The sequence below is a fragment of the Gekko japonicus genome, unplaced genomic scaffold, assembly GCF_001447785.1.
Source record: "Gekko japonicus isolate JY-2015 unplaced genomic scaffold, Gekko_japonicus_V1.1 scaffold1035, whole genome shotgun sequence".
NCBI classification, from domain to species: domain Eukaryota; kingdom Metazoa; phylum Chordata; class Lepidosauria; order Squamata; family Gekkonidae; genus Gekko; species Gekko japonicus.
Window position 1 is genome coordinate 94358 of NW_015168078.1, and position 17532 is coordinate 111889.

A 17532-nucleotide genomic window follows, 5' to 3' on the forward strand; every position below is an offset into this window, starting at 1 on the left:
AAGTGCTTTATCCATATGCTCAGATCTTTGCGTGTTTCACAAGGATATCCTTAGGACAGATCCTACATTCGGTCCAAAGATCAACACCCAATTTCACAGAACACAGGAGTTATGCCTACCTTCGTTTGTTCCAAATCCCTCTCATTACAAGGAAAAACTTTGGCATGCCTTAGACGTCAGGAGGGCTCTGAAGTGTTACATACTAAGGACAGACTCAATTAGAAAAACTGATGCTATGTTCGTGAACATTTCCCCCCCTCATACGGGAAAGAAAATGTCAAAGGCGGCAATCAGCAAAGTTCTCCGCTCATGTATAGTGGAAGCATACAGATGCCTAAATCAAGTCCCTCCAGCTGGAATCACAGCACATTCACTGAGAAGCGCTGCCACAAATGCAGCGTTCACTAACAGAGCCTCAGTAGAGGAAGTATGCAAAGCCGCTACGTGGTCCTCTCTGTCCACTTTTATTAGGCATTACAAATGGAACCTATATGATTCAGCAGACGCAGCCTTTGGCAGGAGGGTGCTACAAACTGTCCTCTCCTGTGATGACGAGCACCCTCCCCAAAATTAGGGACACTGCTCTGGGAGGTCCCACAAGATGTCCTCCACCTCAGAGGGAGAATGACCATTGGTTACTCACCGTGAAGGGTCCTTCTCCTCTGAGGCGTGGAGGACATTTTGGCCCGCCCGGGTCGTCATCTACGCTGTTATTCTGTTCCTTTTCCACTTTTTTCTTCTATCAGTGTAATAACAGACAGAGAGTAAGAGAGTGATTTATAACTTTCCTTCCTGTTTGAGTTGCTGTGGTAGTTGTTCGATAGCAAGTTAGTAGATTGTTCCATTTTTTTCTGCTTATGTTTATAAAAGTTAGTTTTCTTGTTACTGTGTTCGGAGCACCAGAACTGAGCCTAGGGTGACTCCCACGACAGGAAACAGGAAGTTGAAATTAGTTCCTGCCTCCCTGAGTGATGGATGGGAATCACCCACAAGATGTCCTCCACGCCTCAGAGGAGAAGGACCCTTCACGGTGAGTAACCAATGGTCGATCTCCCTGGGAAGGGAGTTCTGAAGTTTGGTGCCATGACCACAGAAGACCTTTCTTTGGTAGCTATCTGTCTAGCCACAGTTAGCGTGGGTGCCTGAAGCAGGGCCTCCAAAGATGACTGAAGTGAGCGGTTAGGTTCATAGGGAAGAAGATGGTCCTTAAGATATGTTGCCCTCCCCAAGCCGTGTAGAGCTTTAAAGGTCAATACCAGCACTTTGAACTGAGCATAGAAATAAATTGGAAGGCAGTGTAGATGGAACAAGACTGGAGTGATACGGTCTCACTTTCTACCCATGTGGGGTTGGGTATATGTGGCTCCCACTTTGTGGAATAGTCCGCCTGAGAAGGTTAAAAAGGCTCCCATGCTTCTGTCATTCCGTCAAATGTGTGAAACGGAATGGTTCAGGCCAGCATTTTTTAAAAAATGGAATTGTTCAGGAGAGTGTTTTTACAAAAGGGGACAAAGGAACTGCTTATGGTGTTATTCATTGTACATATTTTTGTTTTTAATACATTGTTTTCTTATTTTCTGTAGTCCAGTTTTTGAATTTTTAACATCTTTTCCTACTGTTTCTCTTGCATTGTTTTCTAATGTTGTAGTCCAGTGTTAGTACAATGTTTATTATGTGTCTTATACTGTTTCTGTTACATTGCTAAATATTGTAACCCACCTTGAGAAAAGTGGACTATAAATAAGGAAATATGACTCAAACCTTGCCATGCACAACATGCGAATGTAGGGTAACATGGAAATACTGATTAAAAACAGGGAAGGAGAGTAAATTGTTGCACTTTAGGTGACATTTATACATGATTAGATGCCAGTGGATGTCCTTGTTCCTGATGTGATGTTAGAACAGTATTCTTGGTTTGCCTTTCCTCAGACTCAGTGTTAATAGGAGGACACCTTTTCTGGATCCTGCGATTTACCTTGATATTCCCTTCCCATGTTAGTGCTGCCTATACTTTTAAACCTGGCCTGGCAGCTGTTGATCCAGGGTAGCTTCTCTCTTTTAATATTGTTGTTTTAAGTGGTTTTGATTGTATTATATATTGTATTTGTATTGTTGGAACCTGCCCTGAGCCTGCTTGTGGGGAAGGCGGGATATAAGTCCAAATAAATAAATAAATAAAACTCTGTTTTCATGCCACACAAGAAGGAAGCCAGCAGGAGCATATCCCATGACGGCTGGCTTGTTGGTAGAACTCATATTTTTTTCAGTATGAAGCAGGGCTTCTTTCTCTTCATTGTGCAAGGGTTGATGAACAGTGAGTGGGTAATGCTGTAATGGCCAGAGCGTTGGACTTTGAGCTGGGAGACCAAGGTTCAGATCCCTACTGTGCCATGAGGGCTGCTGGGTAGCCGTGGCAGAAAAAAATGTAGAAAAACAGGTGCAAGGTAAAAAAAATAGTGCTTGTCGATCCCTACGCATTTCGCAGTTTGGTTCATCAGGGGATCTAGTATCAAATGTAAAATTGCACTTCATTTAATAATAAATATGTCATTCAAAAGTCAAACCTAACATTAATTATTACAGTTTTCATAATTACAAAAGCAAGCATGATACATAAGAGCCAATACAAACATAATACACTTAGGTCTGTGAAAACCCTGTAGTAAATTACAATAACATTTCAACCCGGAAACATTCAGAAGCACAAATCCGTATAAAGGAGTAAACAGCAAAATTGGTGACATACAGTTTCCAAGGTTGTTCACATGTATCACGCTCGGTTTTGTAAGTATGAAAACTGTAATAATTAATGTTAGGCAATTTTACCCTGACAAATTGCAAAATGTGTAGGGATCTACGAGTAGGAAATAAATATTTTTTCACCTTGCACCTGTTTTTCTACATTTTTTCCTGCCTACTGGTGCAGCCATTCATGTTTTCTTCAGTGTGAGTATTCTTGGGCCAGCCACACACTCTCAGCCTAACCTACTTCACAAGGTTGTTGTGAGACTAAGTGGGGGGGGGGGAAGGCCCATGCCTTACACTCTGAGCTTGTTGAAGGAAGGGCAGGATAAAAATGTTCTGTATAGATAACATTGATCTGATACTCTCTCCATCACTTTGATAGGACGAACAGCACTTACAGAACTTTAGTTTCCCCCAAAGTTAGGGCTAGTTCCAGATTTGGGGGAGGTGCTGGGCAAGACATCCTTCATTGCCCCCCCTCCCTCGCTATCATGCCTTACCCATCTCTGCTTCCCCTCATGCATGCACATCCACCCACCTCTACCTCCATATCTCTCTGGGATTGGTGAGGCAAGGCTTATGGGAGCCAGAGGGCCTCTGCTTTGCTCTCTTCAGTGTGCCTCCTACTACATGTGATGTTGGCATGGATTTCTGGGGCGACCCCCATTCCATAGTGGGATACGTCGCTGAACAGCACAGCAGTATGTGGCTGTTTTGTGTGAACACTCTGTTTGCCTGTCACTGCAGTCTCTCCTGTTTGCTGGTTTTGGAGTCACCTGGGAGGAAGCAGAGCCCCCCTCTTGCCTGAGAGAGCCATGTTGTATTATCTCCCCAGGTGCTTTTCCCATTAGGACAGGGCAACTTGTCCCAGAAGCCTGCTCCCATTTTATGATGGGAGCAGGTGGCCAGTATCTCTGGTGGTAGGCCCTCCGTTAAGCCACAGTCTCAGCAGAGGCCCCACCAAGCTGACCCCTGACACTGCCCAGAGTTTCTGAAAGGAAAATAGCAATGTTCCTAATGGAACGTGGCAAGTCTAGCATTCCTGGGCAGCTCTGTGGAACTAGTACTTGGGCAAATGCTTTATTTTGTCCTGTGCTGTAAACTAGCTCTGTCTTTGTTCATTTTTCATTCACTTCTTGCAGCCTCCATGCATCTTGATTTTAACTGTGCAATGTACATTTGCTAGACTAATGATTCTACAAGAGCAAAGCATTTTTTTTTTGGGGGGGAGGTATCTAAATTCCCCCTATATTTGGCCACCAACAAAATACGTAGCTCTTGCTGTGGATTAAAAACACATAGACATATGCATTTTCTAAAATGCATATTTGGGAGTCTTCTCTTTCAGTCAGTCAAAACACAAGATACGGATGCTGTATTGTAAATTCCATCATTGATTTGGGATGTACATGTCTTGAGTCCACAATGTGGGAGAAAAGCATAATATAAATATTTCAGTTAATAAGAAAAGGGGGGGGGAATTCTTTCAATGAATAACATGTCAAATCTCAATAAGGGTAAAAGGGGCCTCTTGTACCTCTTCCCGATTGTTTCCCAGGAGCAGACTCCCTGTAAGAGTTCCACTTGTAATACTTGGCCTTCAGTGGGGTCAGGCTCCGCACCCTCTCTTTCTTCCAGGGCCCCCAGAAAAGCTTAGAAATCAGTCTGCCATAGTTACTAGCCTGCCTCCTGCACAGGCCTGTGATTAGTTCATGGTAGAATGATGACATTAGGTACTTTTGTGGTATTGCAAGCATATAACCTACACAGGAAATTTATGCATATATCAAGGCAGTTCCTATTCCGATTTAGTGGGACTGAAGAACAGAATCCGAGGTGGAGTCATGCAGGCAAGCAGCCTTGATGTTTGGAGGCCCAAGTGACCCAAGGTAGCCTGATCTCATCAGATCTCAGAAGCTAAACAGGGACAGCCGTGGTTAGTGCTTGGATGGGAGACCACCACGGAAGTCCAGGGTTGCTATGCAGAGGCAGGCAGTGGCAAAGCACCTCTGTTCTTAAGAACATAAGAGAAGCCAATGTTGGATCAGGCCAATGGCCCATCCAGTCCAACACTCTGTCACACAGTGGCCAAATATACCAGGTGCCATTAGGAGGTCCAGCAGTGGGGCCAGGACACTAGGAGCCCTCCCACTATTGACACCCTCCCAAGCACCAGTAATACAGAGCATAACTTGCCCCGGAGTCCCTATCTATACCTTGTGGCTAATAGCCACCGATGGACCTTCTTCTCTTGCCTTGAAAACCCCACAGGGTCGCCATAAGTTGGGTGTTAATTACCGGGGAGGGGGAAGTAACCCACAATGGCAGCAGTCCCATGTCTTTAAATTAAAGTTTAGTCCTGTAATATGGGTGTGGAGGAGTGTGGTTTGTTGTTGTTCTTGTACTTTAAACACTCAGAAGTCATGTTTGTGAAGGATGCTGCCTACTGGCCTTACTCTCACAGTTCACCTATCCAGCCCAACCATCCTTTATCTCTCCACTGGACTACATTATCAGAACTAAGCTCAAGTGGATGAAATACGGCAGGTGGATGAAGGTTTAGCATCCCCTGCACACATACCTCTTTAGATAGAGAGAGATAAAAATAAATAACAAGCTTTGGTTACAACAGCATTTTAAATCACTTCCACAACTCCCATCTTTTGATGTAACCGGGGCAGGTGTTCATTTGAAGAAGTGGATTTGTTGCTATAATGTATAATTTAGGCCTTAGTTTTGTCAGAACCCACAGCCAACAACAAAGTACACACATTCAGGAACGGTTATACTTTTATTGCAGAGCTATAGATGCAGTAACATAGACACTGTTAAGAATGGCGGTGGCCCCATGGGCATAATAGGATATAGGGTATTCGTATGCACACACACCCAGCACTGGCCAATTAGGCACCCTCCCACGCCGGGGATAAAGCTTAGAGATCGTTAGGTAGCTGAAGCTGAGAACGAACACTCTACCACGACACCTAGGGAAAACCCAGACACCACAACACCCTCCTGCACATCTGTATAGATAAGCATTTCAGCGCACAGCAGAGAAAGCACAGAAAGGAATGCAGTAGCAATTAACCTGAAAGGAAAGCAATAGCAATTAACCAGATACAGACCAAACTCCCCAACCTTCATCATGCAAGAGGCAAGAAGTTGCTGAGTTGGGCTGGCTTGGATATAAATGAATGTCTGTTGGGGGAAAACAGTGTGCTTCTCTTTGGGACAATGTTGTGCGGGGACAGAGGAAGCATTGCAACCACCCATGAAAAATCTGCCTCTGTTGCATTCTGCCCTGTAGATTGTGCTTGGTTTGGGAGAAACAGGTTCAAAATTGGGAAATAAGTCTGGCCCTTACCCCGTTCTGACAAATAGCAGTGATGGTAAGAGATGGTAAGAAAATTATTTTGATTCCAATTCTTTCTAAATCCTTGATCTTACTTTCTTAGAGATCCACGGCCAACAAACCAACGTGTCAACAAGCATGTCGACAATGACGTCAACCTCCGGATTCAAAACCTCACCATCTTGGTCCGAAACATCAAGACCTATTATCAGGTATGTCTTCTCTGCTTTTGTGGCACAGGTACTGAAGCACTAGCAGCCTACAGCTGAAGTGAGAGACCTACCACATGAAATAAAGAGGAAATAGTATTTGGGGCATAAATATTTTCAGTTAGCATTTGGGTCCTTACAGCCTATCAGCTGCATGTGTATTTAAAGTGAGGATGTCTTGATAGTGTTGAGTGGATATGTGTAAACTGCCTTGGTTGTAGATACTATGGTAATAAGTACAGTGAAGTGGCTGAAGTTGGCTAACTTCATGCTGTAGGTCTCTGTGTACAGAGCTGTTGCTAGCAACAATGTAGACACATTGGTCTTCCAGAAGAATGTGATATTCCAGTTACACTTTCTTTGAGTTGGTCAATAAATAATGATTTCCTGTGACAGTTTTCCTAATTGGTTTAGAAGACAAACATGCCATTAAGTTGCAACTGGCTCATGGTGACCCCATCCATGGGGCTTTCCATGCAAGAGGCAAGCAGAGGTGGTTTGCCATTGCTTTTCTCTGCAAAGCATCACCAGTCTTCTTTGGTGGTCTCCCATCCAACTACTGACCGTGGCTGACCCTGCTTATCTCCCATGCCCTGATGAATTCGGGGTTTGCTGTCTTGTAATTTGTGTTCAGTTTCAAATGTATGCAAAACTCTGTGTGGACGTGAGAAGAAATAACTCCCAATGGGATAATCTGTGTGTGGTGAGCCTTTTAAACCTTGCGTTCTGTACAGTTGGGTTACTAGACTGCTTCCAACATTTTGCGGGGGGGTCCAAATCCCTTGTCTTGCTGAAGCCCTGTGTCTGTGCTATATGACCTGTCTTCAAGAGTCCCTGACCCTCAGAAACAGCTATGCAGGTGGTACAGAAAGCTGCTACAAGGACAGGAAAACCAGAGAAGTTCTGCTGCCACAAACCATTTTCTGTTTGTCAGAGCTTGGCTCTAACCCTTTACCTTTCTCAGAATTGATTTGTGTTCTACTGGGGAATGTTGATTTGGTAAGAGAATTGGAGAGGGAGCTTGTTAGACTGGCAAATGTTTTCAAAACCTGTCCTCTGACATGTGGCAAAGTGTTAATGTTTATAATACATTATTACCAAGGGAGAATGATATAGTAGGTGGTTAGTTGCAAGTGGTGCTTTGTAAAAAAGATTGATGGTTTCTTCATTGTTACAGTGGTTCAGTAAGCATATCAAATGTGCAATTATTGAACAATCAGATTTTAAATATCTGTCAGAGCCTGGGTGCAGTTGCAGTCAGACTCCAGAGTCAGCATCAATGTCAGTCCAAAGTCAGGGTTCTTAAAGTCAGGCAAGGGAGAGTCGTTCAGTCCAAAGCTGGTCTGAAGGTCACTGGGATGAAGCAGAGTGAAGTCAGGAAAGGGAGAGTCGTTGGTCTGAAGGTCACTGGGATGAAGCAGAGTCAGGAGCTGTGGTTGTAGCATTCACCAGGTGGTGACCAAGGCTCCCTCTAAGCTATGGAGTCTTGTGAGCAAAAATTCTACTTGGTGAGTTGCTGGTATTAAAGCTGTGAGCGAGCGACTTGGCTACTGCATAAATTAGTGTGCTCTGGAGCCATCCTTCCTGAGCCAAGACAAAAATGTGTGAGCCTGAGACTAGAAAACTGTGAGCTGGCTCACACTAACTCACCTTAGAGGGAACACTGGTAGTGACTTGTTGCTTCCACATTGAGCAGTCTCCCTTGACTGGCTTTTATAGGCCTCTGCTGGAAGGTCTTACTTGCAGCCAACTGCTTGGGAGTAATCCTGCAGCTACTCATCATCAGCAAGCAGCTGGCGTCGGGCCAGGAGACGTGCTTTGTCTTCTCTCCTGGAGCTCCATTCTAAGCCTTCCTCTTCAGTGCTCAAAGGGTGTGGGTGAAACTGGAGGGCTGGTAATGACCACTTGGGTTTCATCTGTTGGAAGGGGGCTGGAAGGGGCTGGTAGCTCTGCATCAGCTGTGAACTCTGACAAGCCTGGAGTTCATATTCTTGCTTGCCAGCCTCTGCTGATTCAGAGCTGGCTACACAGGACGCCTCTCCTCCTGAGGAGTCCATGTCTCCTGACTGACCCACGACAAAATCTGTAACAAAAGATTTGCTGAAGGGTTAATTTCTGACCCATGTGGTAATAATGCTTAAAAGTTCCATCAATGCAGTAATTAGAGCAACTTCCCTTGTGAACCACTCCCATTGTGTAGTGCCTGGGAACTAGCCTTCATTGTTCATCTGCAGTTTGGCTCTGTTGTAAACCCTCCTGTATAACTCTAGAGGTTGGTCAGAGAGTGGTATTGGGCTGTGCATTCTGTTGCCTATAAATTCTGGGTATTCATTCTAGAAAGATTATGCCTTTTGGCTGGTTCCTAAGCTGAGCAATGGAGATCCAAAAACAAACCACAGTTCACACAGTACTTTTTATTAGGACTAGCTGCAATGACACAAAACAATGTGCAAGCTTTTTAGTTTACCAGTACTCTTCTTCAGGCTGAATTTTAAAAAGCAAAATAAAAAAAGAGCTGAAGGGAGAAAATGAGGTGCTTCAGGCTATCATTTTAAAGGCCTTTCTTTCCAGCAACTGAAAATGTATCAGTGAGTTGTATTTATTTATTTTTATTTATTGGATTTATTGGCTTGAGCCATACTGCCACATACTTTGCTGTGTACCTGTTTTTTAAGTTATGCAGAACACATAGTTGTTCCAGCAGTTCATGTATCTAGCTACTTTTAACTGCTAAACATTGAAAAGTTACTTTATACTTCACCTGCAGAAGAGTGTATACAGTTATACAGTTGCAGTCCAGATGACCACAAAGTTGGTATCTCTTACAGGCATTTGTCAAGTGCAGTCAAAGTGTGCATGCACACAAAAGCTTATACCCAGAATTTAACTTTGTTGGTCTTAAAGGTGCCACTGGACTCAAACTTTGTTCTTGTACCCAGCATAATTCCTGACTATCCAGTGCCCTCCTGTTCATGCCTAGCATGTTAAAAATAAATTTGTTGGGGGAAATACTAGTCCCCAATGCTATATCATCACCAAAAGGGAGACTGCAACTGAAAAAATCAAAGGAGATGGAGACTGGGAAGGGCAGCCAGGAAAGAGTCAGAAAAGATTCTTTAAGTGTAGGGATGTGTTGCTGGCGACCAAGATCAACTTAATTCATGCCATGGTATTCCCCATTATTATGCATGGGAGTGAAAGTTGGACAATAAAGAAAGTTGATATGTGGTGTTGTAGAAGACTTTATGGATACCGTGGACTGCTAAAAAGACAAATCGGTGTGTTATAGATCATATCAAGCCTAGAAGCTAACATGACTAAACTGAGGCTATCATACTTTGCTCCCATTATGAGGAAAGTCGCTGCAAAAGACAATAATGCTGGGTAAAGTTGAAGGCAGCAGGAAAAGAGGAAGATCCAACATAAGATGGATGGATTCTATAAAGGAAAACATAGCCTTCAGTTTGCAAGACCTGAGCAAGGCTGTTAATGATTGGACATTTTAGAGGACGGGGGGCACCATAGGCAGGAAGTGACTTGACAGGACAACACACGCACACAGTGCTACATGAAGATGGCCTAAGATGTCAGTCCATGAATCACGGACAATCCCAATATTGCTTCTTCCTTTGAGGCTGACGAGCTCTCTTAAACTGCAGAAGAGCTTAAGGTCAATACGGGGAGAGAAATAACTCTGGACCAGGCAGCTAACCTGTTCCAGCATCTTACCTGTTCCAGGCTGCTGAATTGACTTTTAAAGCCTCATAAATCTAGTCACTATTGTAATATGAAAAATACAAATCTGTATTTCATAAAGCCAAGAGGTACTGGTAGGAGCCATAGTAGTAGAACCGAGCATGTTTCTTTATGCTCCATGCTTTAAACATCTAACTGAGGTCCTTTCCACATTTGCCTGCCACTCCAGATTTTCTCAGTCGAGAGGGCCACTTCCGCACTGTCATTTTTTGTCACTTGTTTGTCCCTATTGCTTCAGGGTTCCCCCCCACACACACTGCCAATGTGTTTTGCTCTGTCTAGTAGTTCCAGAGGGAGCAAAACACATGTGGGAAAGGGGGGGAGGGAGGGACCAAAAGCAATAGGGACAAACAAGTGACAAAAATGACAGTGCGGAAGTGGCCGAGGCAATTTAAGTCCACGGCAAAACAGCATCCAAATGACCTGGCAACAGCAGGCTGAAAACAGGCTGACCACTGAAGGGAGGGGATGCAATGCAGAATGGGGGGGAAACCTGGAATAACAAGAAGGCTGAACTCGATTTTAGTGCAGAACTGCTTGGAGGACACCACGTTGAACGTGGATTAAAAGTAGAGTGCAGAAAGGGCCCAGGTCACTGCTTTGTCTAGCAAGTATATTTTCTTCTTGGAGGTATAAGGACATGCCTCTCTGTTCATATTCAGATGCGTGGCCGTGAGGAGCTCAGGCCTCATTTATTCTTGGCTTTTCCCTCTTCCCCTGTCTTCCTAGTTCCTCCAGGATTAAAGGATCACGGGCTATAGGAAATTTGACGTGGGTATAAGGGAGAGCTGGTAAATATTCCAAAACTTGCATCCTGTTTGCTACACACGATTTTGTGTTATATGTAAAAAGAGTTTTTGGTATCTGGTAATTCTCAGAGTAATTATTTTGAAACCTCCGTCTGGCTTCTGGCATTTCCAACAAAAAGCTGGGGGGGGGCAGGTTTACAGGCATTTAAGTAATATCCCTTAATAGCAGGAGGTAAACTGGGTTAGCAGGAGAAAATGTGATTGATTTAAACAGGAGGCTGGAAGTGGGAGGGGAGGTTCCTTGAGAAACAATGGAAATGGAGACCTGCTGCTTCCGTAAGGGAAGTGTGAACTTCTGGATGCCCACAGCTAATGATGGTGGTGTTCCTTTGTTCAGCTTATTGCTCACTGGTTGTTTCTTGTAGGATTGTGCCCTGGGGGAGTCAAATGTGGGATATTAATGTTTTGTTATTCTTTCGCATATAAAGTTGCAGAGCAATCATTCTTTTTCCATTCCTATCCTTTCCTGTCCGAAGTATGGTAGAGTACTCGAGCTTGCACTTCGGAAGAGAGTAGTATCTGTAATCACAATAACTGTGATTCTCTCTCCTCCCTTCTGCTGCTTCTGACCAGCACAGCTACCTACCTGAGTCTCCCTTCTCCCTGTCAGCCTAAAAATCAGATATTGAATAAATTCCCTGGGATGTGTGAGCAAAACTTTCCTTCTTGTTTCATTTAAAAAGCTGAGTCTTTCATTGACACCTGCTCATTAAAGAGCATTTGGACTGAACGTCAAGAACTGAGGGGTGTAAAAATGGAGGCATTCTGGAAATCTAGAGGTTAGGGACTGGATCAAAAAAGTATGACAAATCAGACTTTTAAGTCTTAATAGAATAGTCCCACATGGAGGCTAGTAGACAACATAAACCATCATTTTTATTATGTTGGAAACCTCTTCTTGATTTTTGGCAATAAAAGTGGAATCTAAGCTGGAATGTATTGTTATACCTTGCCCTGTTTTGAGTTACTTGTATACACTGGGTTTTTTTCCAGGAGGGGTACTTATAGCGGTAAATTTATAAAAAATATAAATTAAAAAAAGAATTTGTGGATGTAATTCTTGTACACAAAATCTTCAATTTGGAAACCAAATGCATGGGATCTGGCTCCTTCACTAGTAAGGATTGGGTTGCTTATGATTATTTCACAAAGGACTGAATGGCTGGCAACATTTGCTCTGTCCACTGATTGATAGCTACATACACAGGCATTGGATTCTTTATGATTCAGGACTATGTTGAAGGCTACATGGGATGCTTGTGGACTAGCCTGAGCCCCTGAACTCAGAAAAAAAGGCAAACTCTATGCTGGGGATTATTAGGAAAGGGATTGAGAATAACACCATAGTGTGGCCTCTATTGAAGGGTTGTGAACTTCCAGGTGTTAGCTGAAAATCTCCTGAAATTACAACTGGTCACCAGACGACAGAGATCAGTTCCCCTGGCAAAATGGCTGTCTTGGAAGGTGGACTGTATGGCATTATATCCCTCTGAGGTCCCTCCCCAAATCCTCCCCTCCCCAGGTTCCATGCCCAAAATCTCAAGGAATTCCCCAACCAAGAGCTGGCAACCCTAGATTTGGAATAACTGTGTCTGGTGTACTGTTCTGGTTGTGATATCTCAGGGAAGATATTACAGAGCTGAAAAAAGTACAGAAGAGGGTAGCTAAGATGATTAAGATGCTGGAACACCTTTCCCATGAGGAAAAGTTAAGAGTCTGGGGCATTTTAATTTAGAAAAAAGAAATGCCTGAGAAGGGGACATGATACAGGTTTATAAAATTATGCACGAGGTGGTGAAAGTGGGCAGAGGGAGCTTTTTCTCCCTTTCCTATTTTACTAGAACTCGGGGGCACCCAGTGAAGTTGATGGGCGATAGGTTCAGCACAGCACAGGTTCAGAACAGCCAAAAGGAAATACTTCTTTACTACATGAGTAGTAGAGTTTGGTGAAGTGAGAGCCAGTTTGGTGTAGTGGTTAGGAGCATGGACTCTGGGAGAACTGGTTGTGATTCCCCACATGCAGCTGCTGGGTGACCTTGGGCAAGCCACAGTTCTCTCAGAGCTGTTATCTCAACAGCAGTTCTCTCAGAGCTCTCTCAGCTGCATCTACTTCACAGGGGGTTTGTTGTGGGAAGAGGAAGGGAAGGAGATTTTGAGCTGCTCTGATACTGAGAGAAGGGTGGGGTATAAATCCAATCTCTTCCCTTCTAATTAAATTTCAGAATTGGCTGATAGTGGATGTAGTGATAGCCACAACCATGGGTGGCAGTAACAGGTGTGTTAGATTCACGGAGGAGAGATTCATCAGTGGCTACTAACCATGGTGACTAAAGGGAGCTTCCTTATTCAGAGGCACCAAACCTCTGAATACCAGTGCTAGGAGACAGCATCAGGGGAAGGCCTTGACCTTCCATGGCGACTAGTTGGCTATTGTATGGGATGGGATGCTGGACTGGTTGTATCTCTGGTTTGGTCCATCAGGGCTCTTCTTATGTTCCATTACCAGTCTCTAATGTACAGGGTGTTTTACCTTTGTACCGCTCTCATTTCCATGAAAAGGGCAGGCTGCTGACATCTTAGATTTCAGGAGGGGTGGAGATAACCTGGGGGAAAAGAAAGTAAGGAGGAGGAGGAGGAAGCAAAGGGTAACAAGGCTTTCCACTTCCTGACATAATTTACATTGATTAGAACGACAGTCTTCTGTGCCAAAGCAAACTGTGTTTCCACAAGATAGTTTACTGAGCCCGTTTATCAGCTTTGGTTGAAGTTCAACTTCTATCAACCACGATAAAGCTGCAGATTCACTGAAGTCATTCCAACTCAGTTCCGCTGTGCAAAGACCATGATCCTTATAGCAGAAGGAAATGCAAATGTGTTATTGTAGCTTAATATAAAATGCAATCACAAGGAAATAGAAATGGAGTACTGGTGTAAAGTGGTGGACAAAAACACATTTTAAATTTGTGCTTCTTTGTCAGTCATGCCTTTTTCTAAACTCATGAAAAGGAAGCTGATGAGGAGCTTTCATGCCTTTCACATAGGTTGTACCCACTTGTCCCATTAAGCTATGGTTGCACATGGACCTGACTTGTTGAAGGGCTTGTGTGTGTGTCTGGCTCCTGTCTTGTCTTCCCTCCCTTTGTGCCTGGAGATAGATGAAGGAATGTTGGTTTAAAAGCAGCTGTGGTTACTTGCAACATATACATTCAGATGACCAGGTTATCCTGTCCTATTGTCTGCGCTGCAAAGTAAGACCCTAAGATATCCAGTTTGTGAGGGGGAAGCATGCTCTTGTTAATCCAAGTGCTGGCATTTTTGCATTCTGGGTAATTGGTGTTTTGCTTTATGCCAGGTTTCCTTCATTGAGCTCAGTGTGATGAGCGGAGAGAAGGCATGGGTTAGCTGAGCAAGTGAGCCCAGCCATGCGTGGGGTTTATGTGCAGGGTCAGTTTAATGTCTTCTGAATGTGAAGTCTGAACACAGCCTTGCAGGACTGTGCTTCAGATAGCTCCGTTGGTGCTTTCCTGTGAGCAAGGTTAATTTCAAAGATGGATAAACTTGTTAGCCAATCAGTCCAACGTGGAATTCATTAGCAAAGATTTGTCACTAATTCCATTTTCCAATAAACATTGTAATGAATGACAATAGAAATAATGGTCATTAACTTTCTGATCTGTTTGCATTCCTTGGAATGGAGGGAGAGATACGCAAGCTCAAAAAAATTGCTAGCTATAACCTTCCCCGTGTGTGATGTGTGTTTGCCATAGGTTCTGGCTACTATTTCAGCATGCCAGGAGAACTAGCTTGCATCTTTGTATAGTTGCTGTTGGAGAGGCCTATAATTCAGCATAGGCATGTTTTTGAAAAGTACAGACCATATTTGTTGGTACTCCTACAGTACTAGGGGCCGTGGTGGCTCAGAGGTTAAGACGCTGAGCTGCAGACCGGAAAGTCGGTAGTTCAGCAGTTCGAGACCCTACTGCCACGTGACGGAGTGAGCTTCCATCTCTGGCCCCAACCCCTGCCAACCTAGCAGTTTGAAAGCAAGGAATTACAATTAGATAAATAGGTACCTCTTTGGTGGGAAGGTAACAGCATTTCATGCACCTTGGCATTTAGTCATGCCGGCCACATGACCACGGAGAAGTCTTTGGATAGCGCTGGCTCTTCGGCTTGGAAACGGAGATGAGCACCGCTCCCTAGAGTCAGATTCGACTAGCTTTCGAGCAAGGGAAACCTTTACATTTACTGTTTCTTGATCTTTTGTCTGAAAATCTTAAGTAGGTGGACTTCAACCACATCAGGAGTTCAAGGGATTGGGGTGGTAGTCAATGTTCCCTCTAAGCTGTGGAGTCTTGTTAGCAAAAATGCTACTTTGTGAGCTACTAGCATTAAAGTTGTGAGCGAGCAATTTGGCTGTTGCATAAATTAGTTTGCTCTGGAGCCCTCCTTCCTGAGCGGAGACAAAAATGTGTGAGCCAGAGGCTCAAAAACTGTGATCTGGCTCACACTAACTCAGCTTAGAGGGAACACTGGTGGTAGTGGTGGGGTAATATGTTATCTATTGAGGGCCAAGTTGGTTGCAGCAGTTTTAGAAGCATGAAAATGAAATACTTGGCACTGATGAATTGTATCATGAGCTCAAAGAGGGAACAGGCACACAGTGCAGCAAATGAATGGCTTAGGCATTGTGGTCTCCTGGTAACTATTATCTCATTAAAAACTGCTGATCCATTAACACTTAAGTGTATGGTTTACAAGCAGTGCTGCAGCAAAGGATGGGGGAGATGTTCCCTAGATTTCCTGAATGTAAAACACAGCTTAGAGCAAGGGGGAACTTGCAAGAGGTGCTTATTCTCTTAAGGTACATTTTTGGTTTTTGCTGGAACTTGCAATAGGTGCTTATTCTCTTAAGGTACATTTTGGGTTTTTGCTGTAAATGATTTTGACAGCTGCTTTATGACGAAGCAGTATATACATTTAAATAGAACACTTGCGTTAACACCAAGCAGTATTATCTAGATAACAGGAGGGTTGTAGGCCAGGGGCATTAAGTTATCAGATTCCTAGCTCAAGTTAATCTATGTGGTTGTAGGCTCCGATTTACTCTGGCACTGTAAGAAAGGGGAGCTGAGGAAGTATCACCACCACCACCCCTCCTCTAAATGAAGCCACATATGCTGATTCTGTGAACTTAGGCAGATCGTGAGAGGGAGGGCAGGAAGGGTTGCCTCAGTGGGAGGGAGCGGTGGCGCAAGAGGTAAAACGCTTGCAGTAACATCAACGAACAGCACTATGGCTGTTCGAGACCCACCGCGGTCGGGGTGAGCTCCCGGCCCTAGTCCTAGCTTCCGCCTACCCAGCGGTTCGAAAGCAAGTAAAAGAAGCAAGTAGATAAATGGGTACCTGCCCTTAGAGGGGCAGGGGGCATCCTCCTCCTTCCTGTGAGGTGCGTGGCGAGGACAGCGGCAGTGGCAACAACGGCAACAGCGACGGAGCAATGGCAAGGCGATCCCTGCTGGCCAGTGGAAGGAACATTGTGGCGAGCCCGATGACGAAGGGAGAAGGAGGCGGAGTCGCGGAGAGCGCAGTAGCGTGGAAAGCGCAGGCGCGGCGGAACCAAATATGGACGTAAAGCCGACTGTGACGGACACGGGCCGCGCTCCGAGGAAACCACTGAGGCTGAGGGAAAAACCTGCTCTTGGACGCCAACGCCGACCCCGAGGACGCCAGGAAGAAAGCAGCCGAAGCCGGAAGAACAATTATCTCGCCACCTGGGTGCCAGTAGGCAGCCCCCACCCCCGTCTCATGTGGCCCTAGTTTAGGAATTAACTGTATTTGGAAAATCGCCTGTAAACCGCTCAGAGACCTTCAGGTCTGAGCGGTATATAAATCGAATGCATAAATAAAATAAATAAATAAAATAAGTGCTTAGCTCTTGTGGCCCTTTCTCACACACCCAGGGAAATGCTGATTGCCACTTTGGGGTCAGGAAGCAATTTTTCTCCAGGCCAGTTTGGCCAGGGATCCTGGAGGTTTTTTTTGTCATCTTCTGGGCATGGAACAGGGGTCACTGGGGGTGGCAGTCCCTTCCAACTCTATGATTCTGTGATTAGCCTAGCATTCACCATGGTGGTAAATTTGTATCTGGACTATACCATTTCAGACTGCAGATGGGACTTCATATAACTGAATACACTTCTGTTCAAAAGTATTCCTTGCATATACGAAAATAGTATGGTAGGAAGAAGATTAGAACCTTTCTCTCTGACACGTTAATTCTGATTCTCAGGACATGTGGGGTGTTTTGGAAGTTAAAGAGGTCACCTTAATATATATGTCCAATTTCACTGGTGTGCCCTGGCTTGCTTGCTCAATTTAATTTAAAAGCACATTTAGTTCAGCCAGATTAAAAAAAGAACAAAATTAAAACATTCCATAAAAGAACATATTGGAATGTTGAGATGAATAGATAACAGACTATTGTAGCATCAGTGGGGTAAAAAATTGCAACACTGATTCTTAGAGGTAAAATCTTCCTAAAAGCTATTGAAATAAAGTAGGACAAATTATAGAATTCTTCACGGGGAGGACAAGTTACCAGAAACCTTGGGAAACATACAAAGATTCTATATTTGATGCCAAGAAAGGGTGGAGA

General features: G+C 44.2%; 1 protein-coding gene across 1 annotated transcript in view; it reads left to right on the forward strand.

Moving 5' to 3' along the window:
- Positions 1-17532, forward strand: part of CCDC88C (coiled-coil domain containing 88C) — a 158609-nt gene that overhangs the window by 17871 nt on the left and 123206 nt on the right. Inside the window, exon 3 of the mRNA XM_015414665.1 lies at positions 6204-6312. Within this exon, the coding sequence (XP_015270151.1) occupies positions 6204-6312 (109 nt within the window). The remainder of the gene's footprint in view (positions 1-6203; positions 6313-17532) is intronic.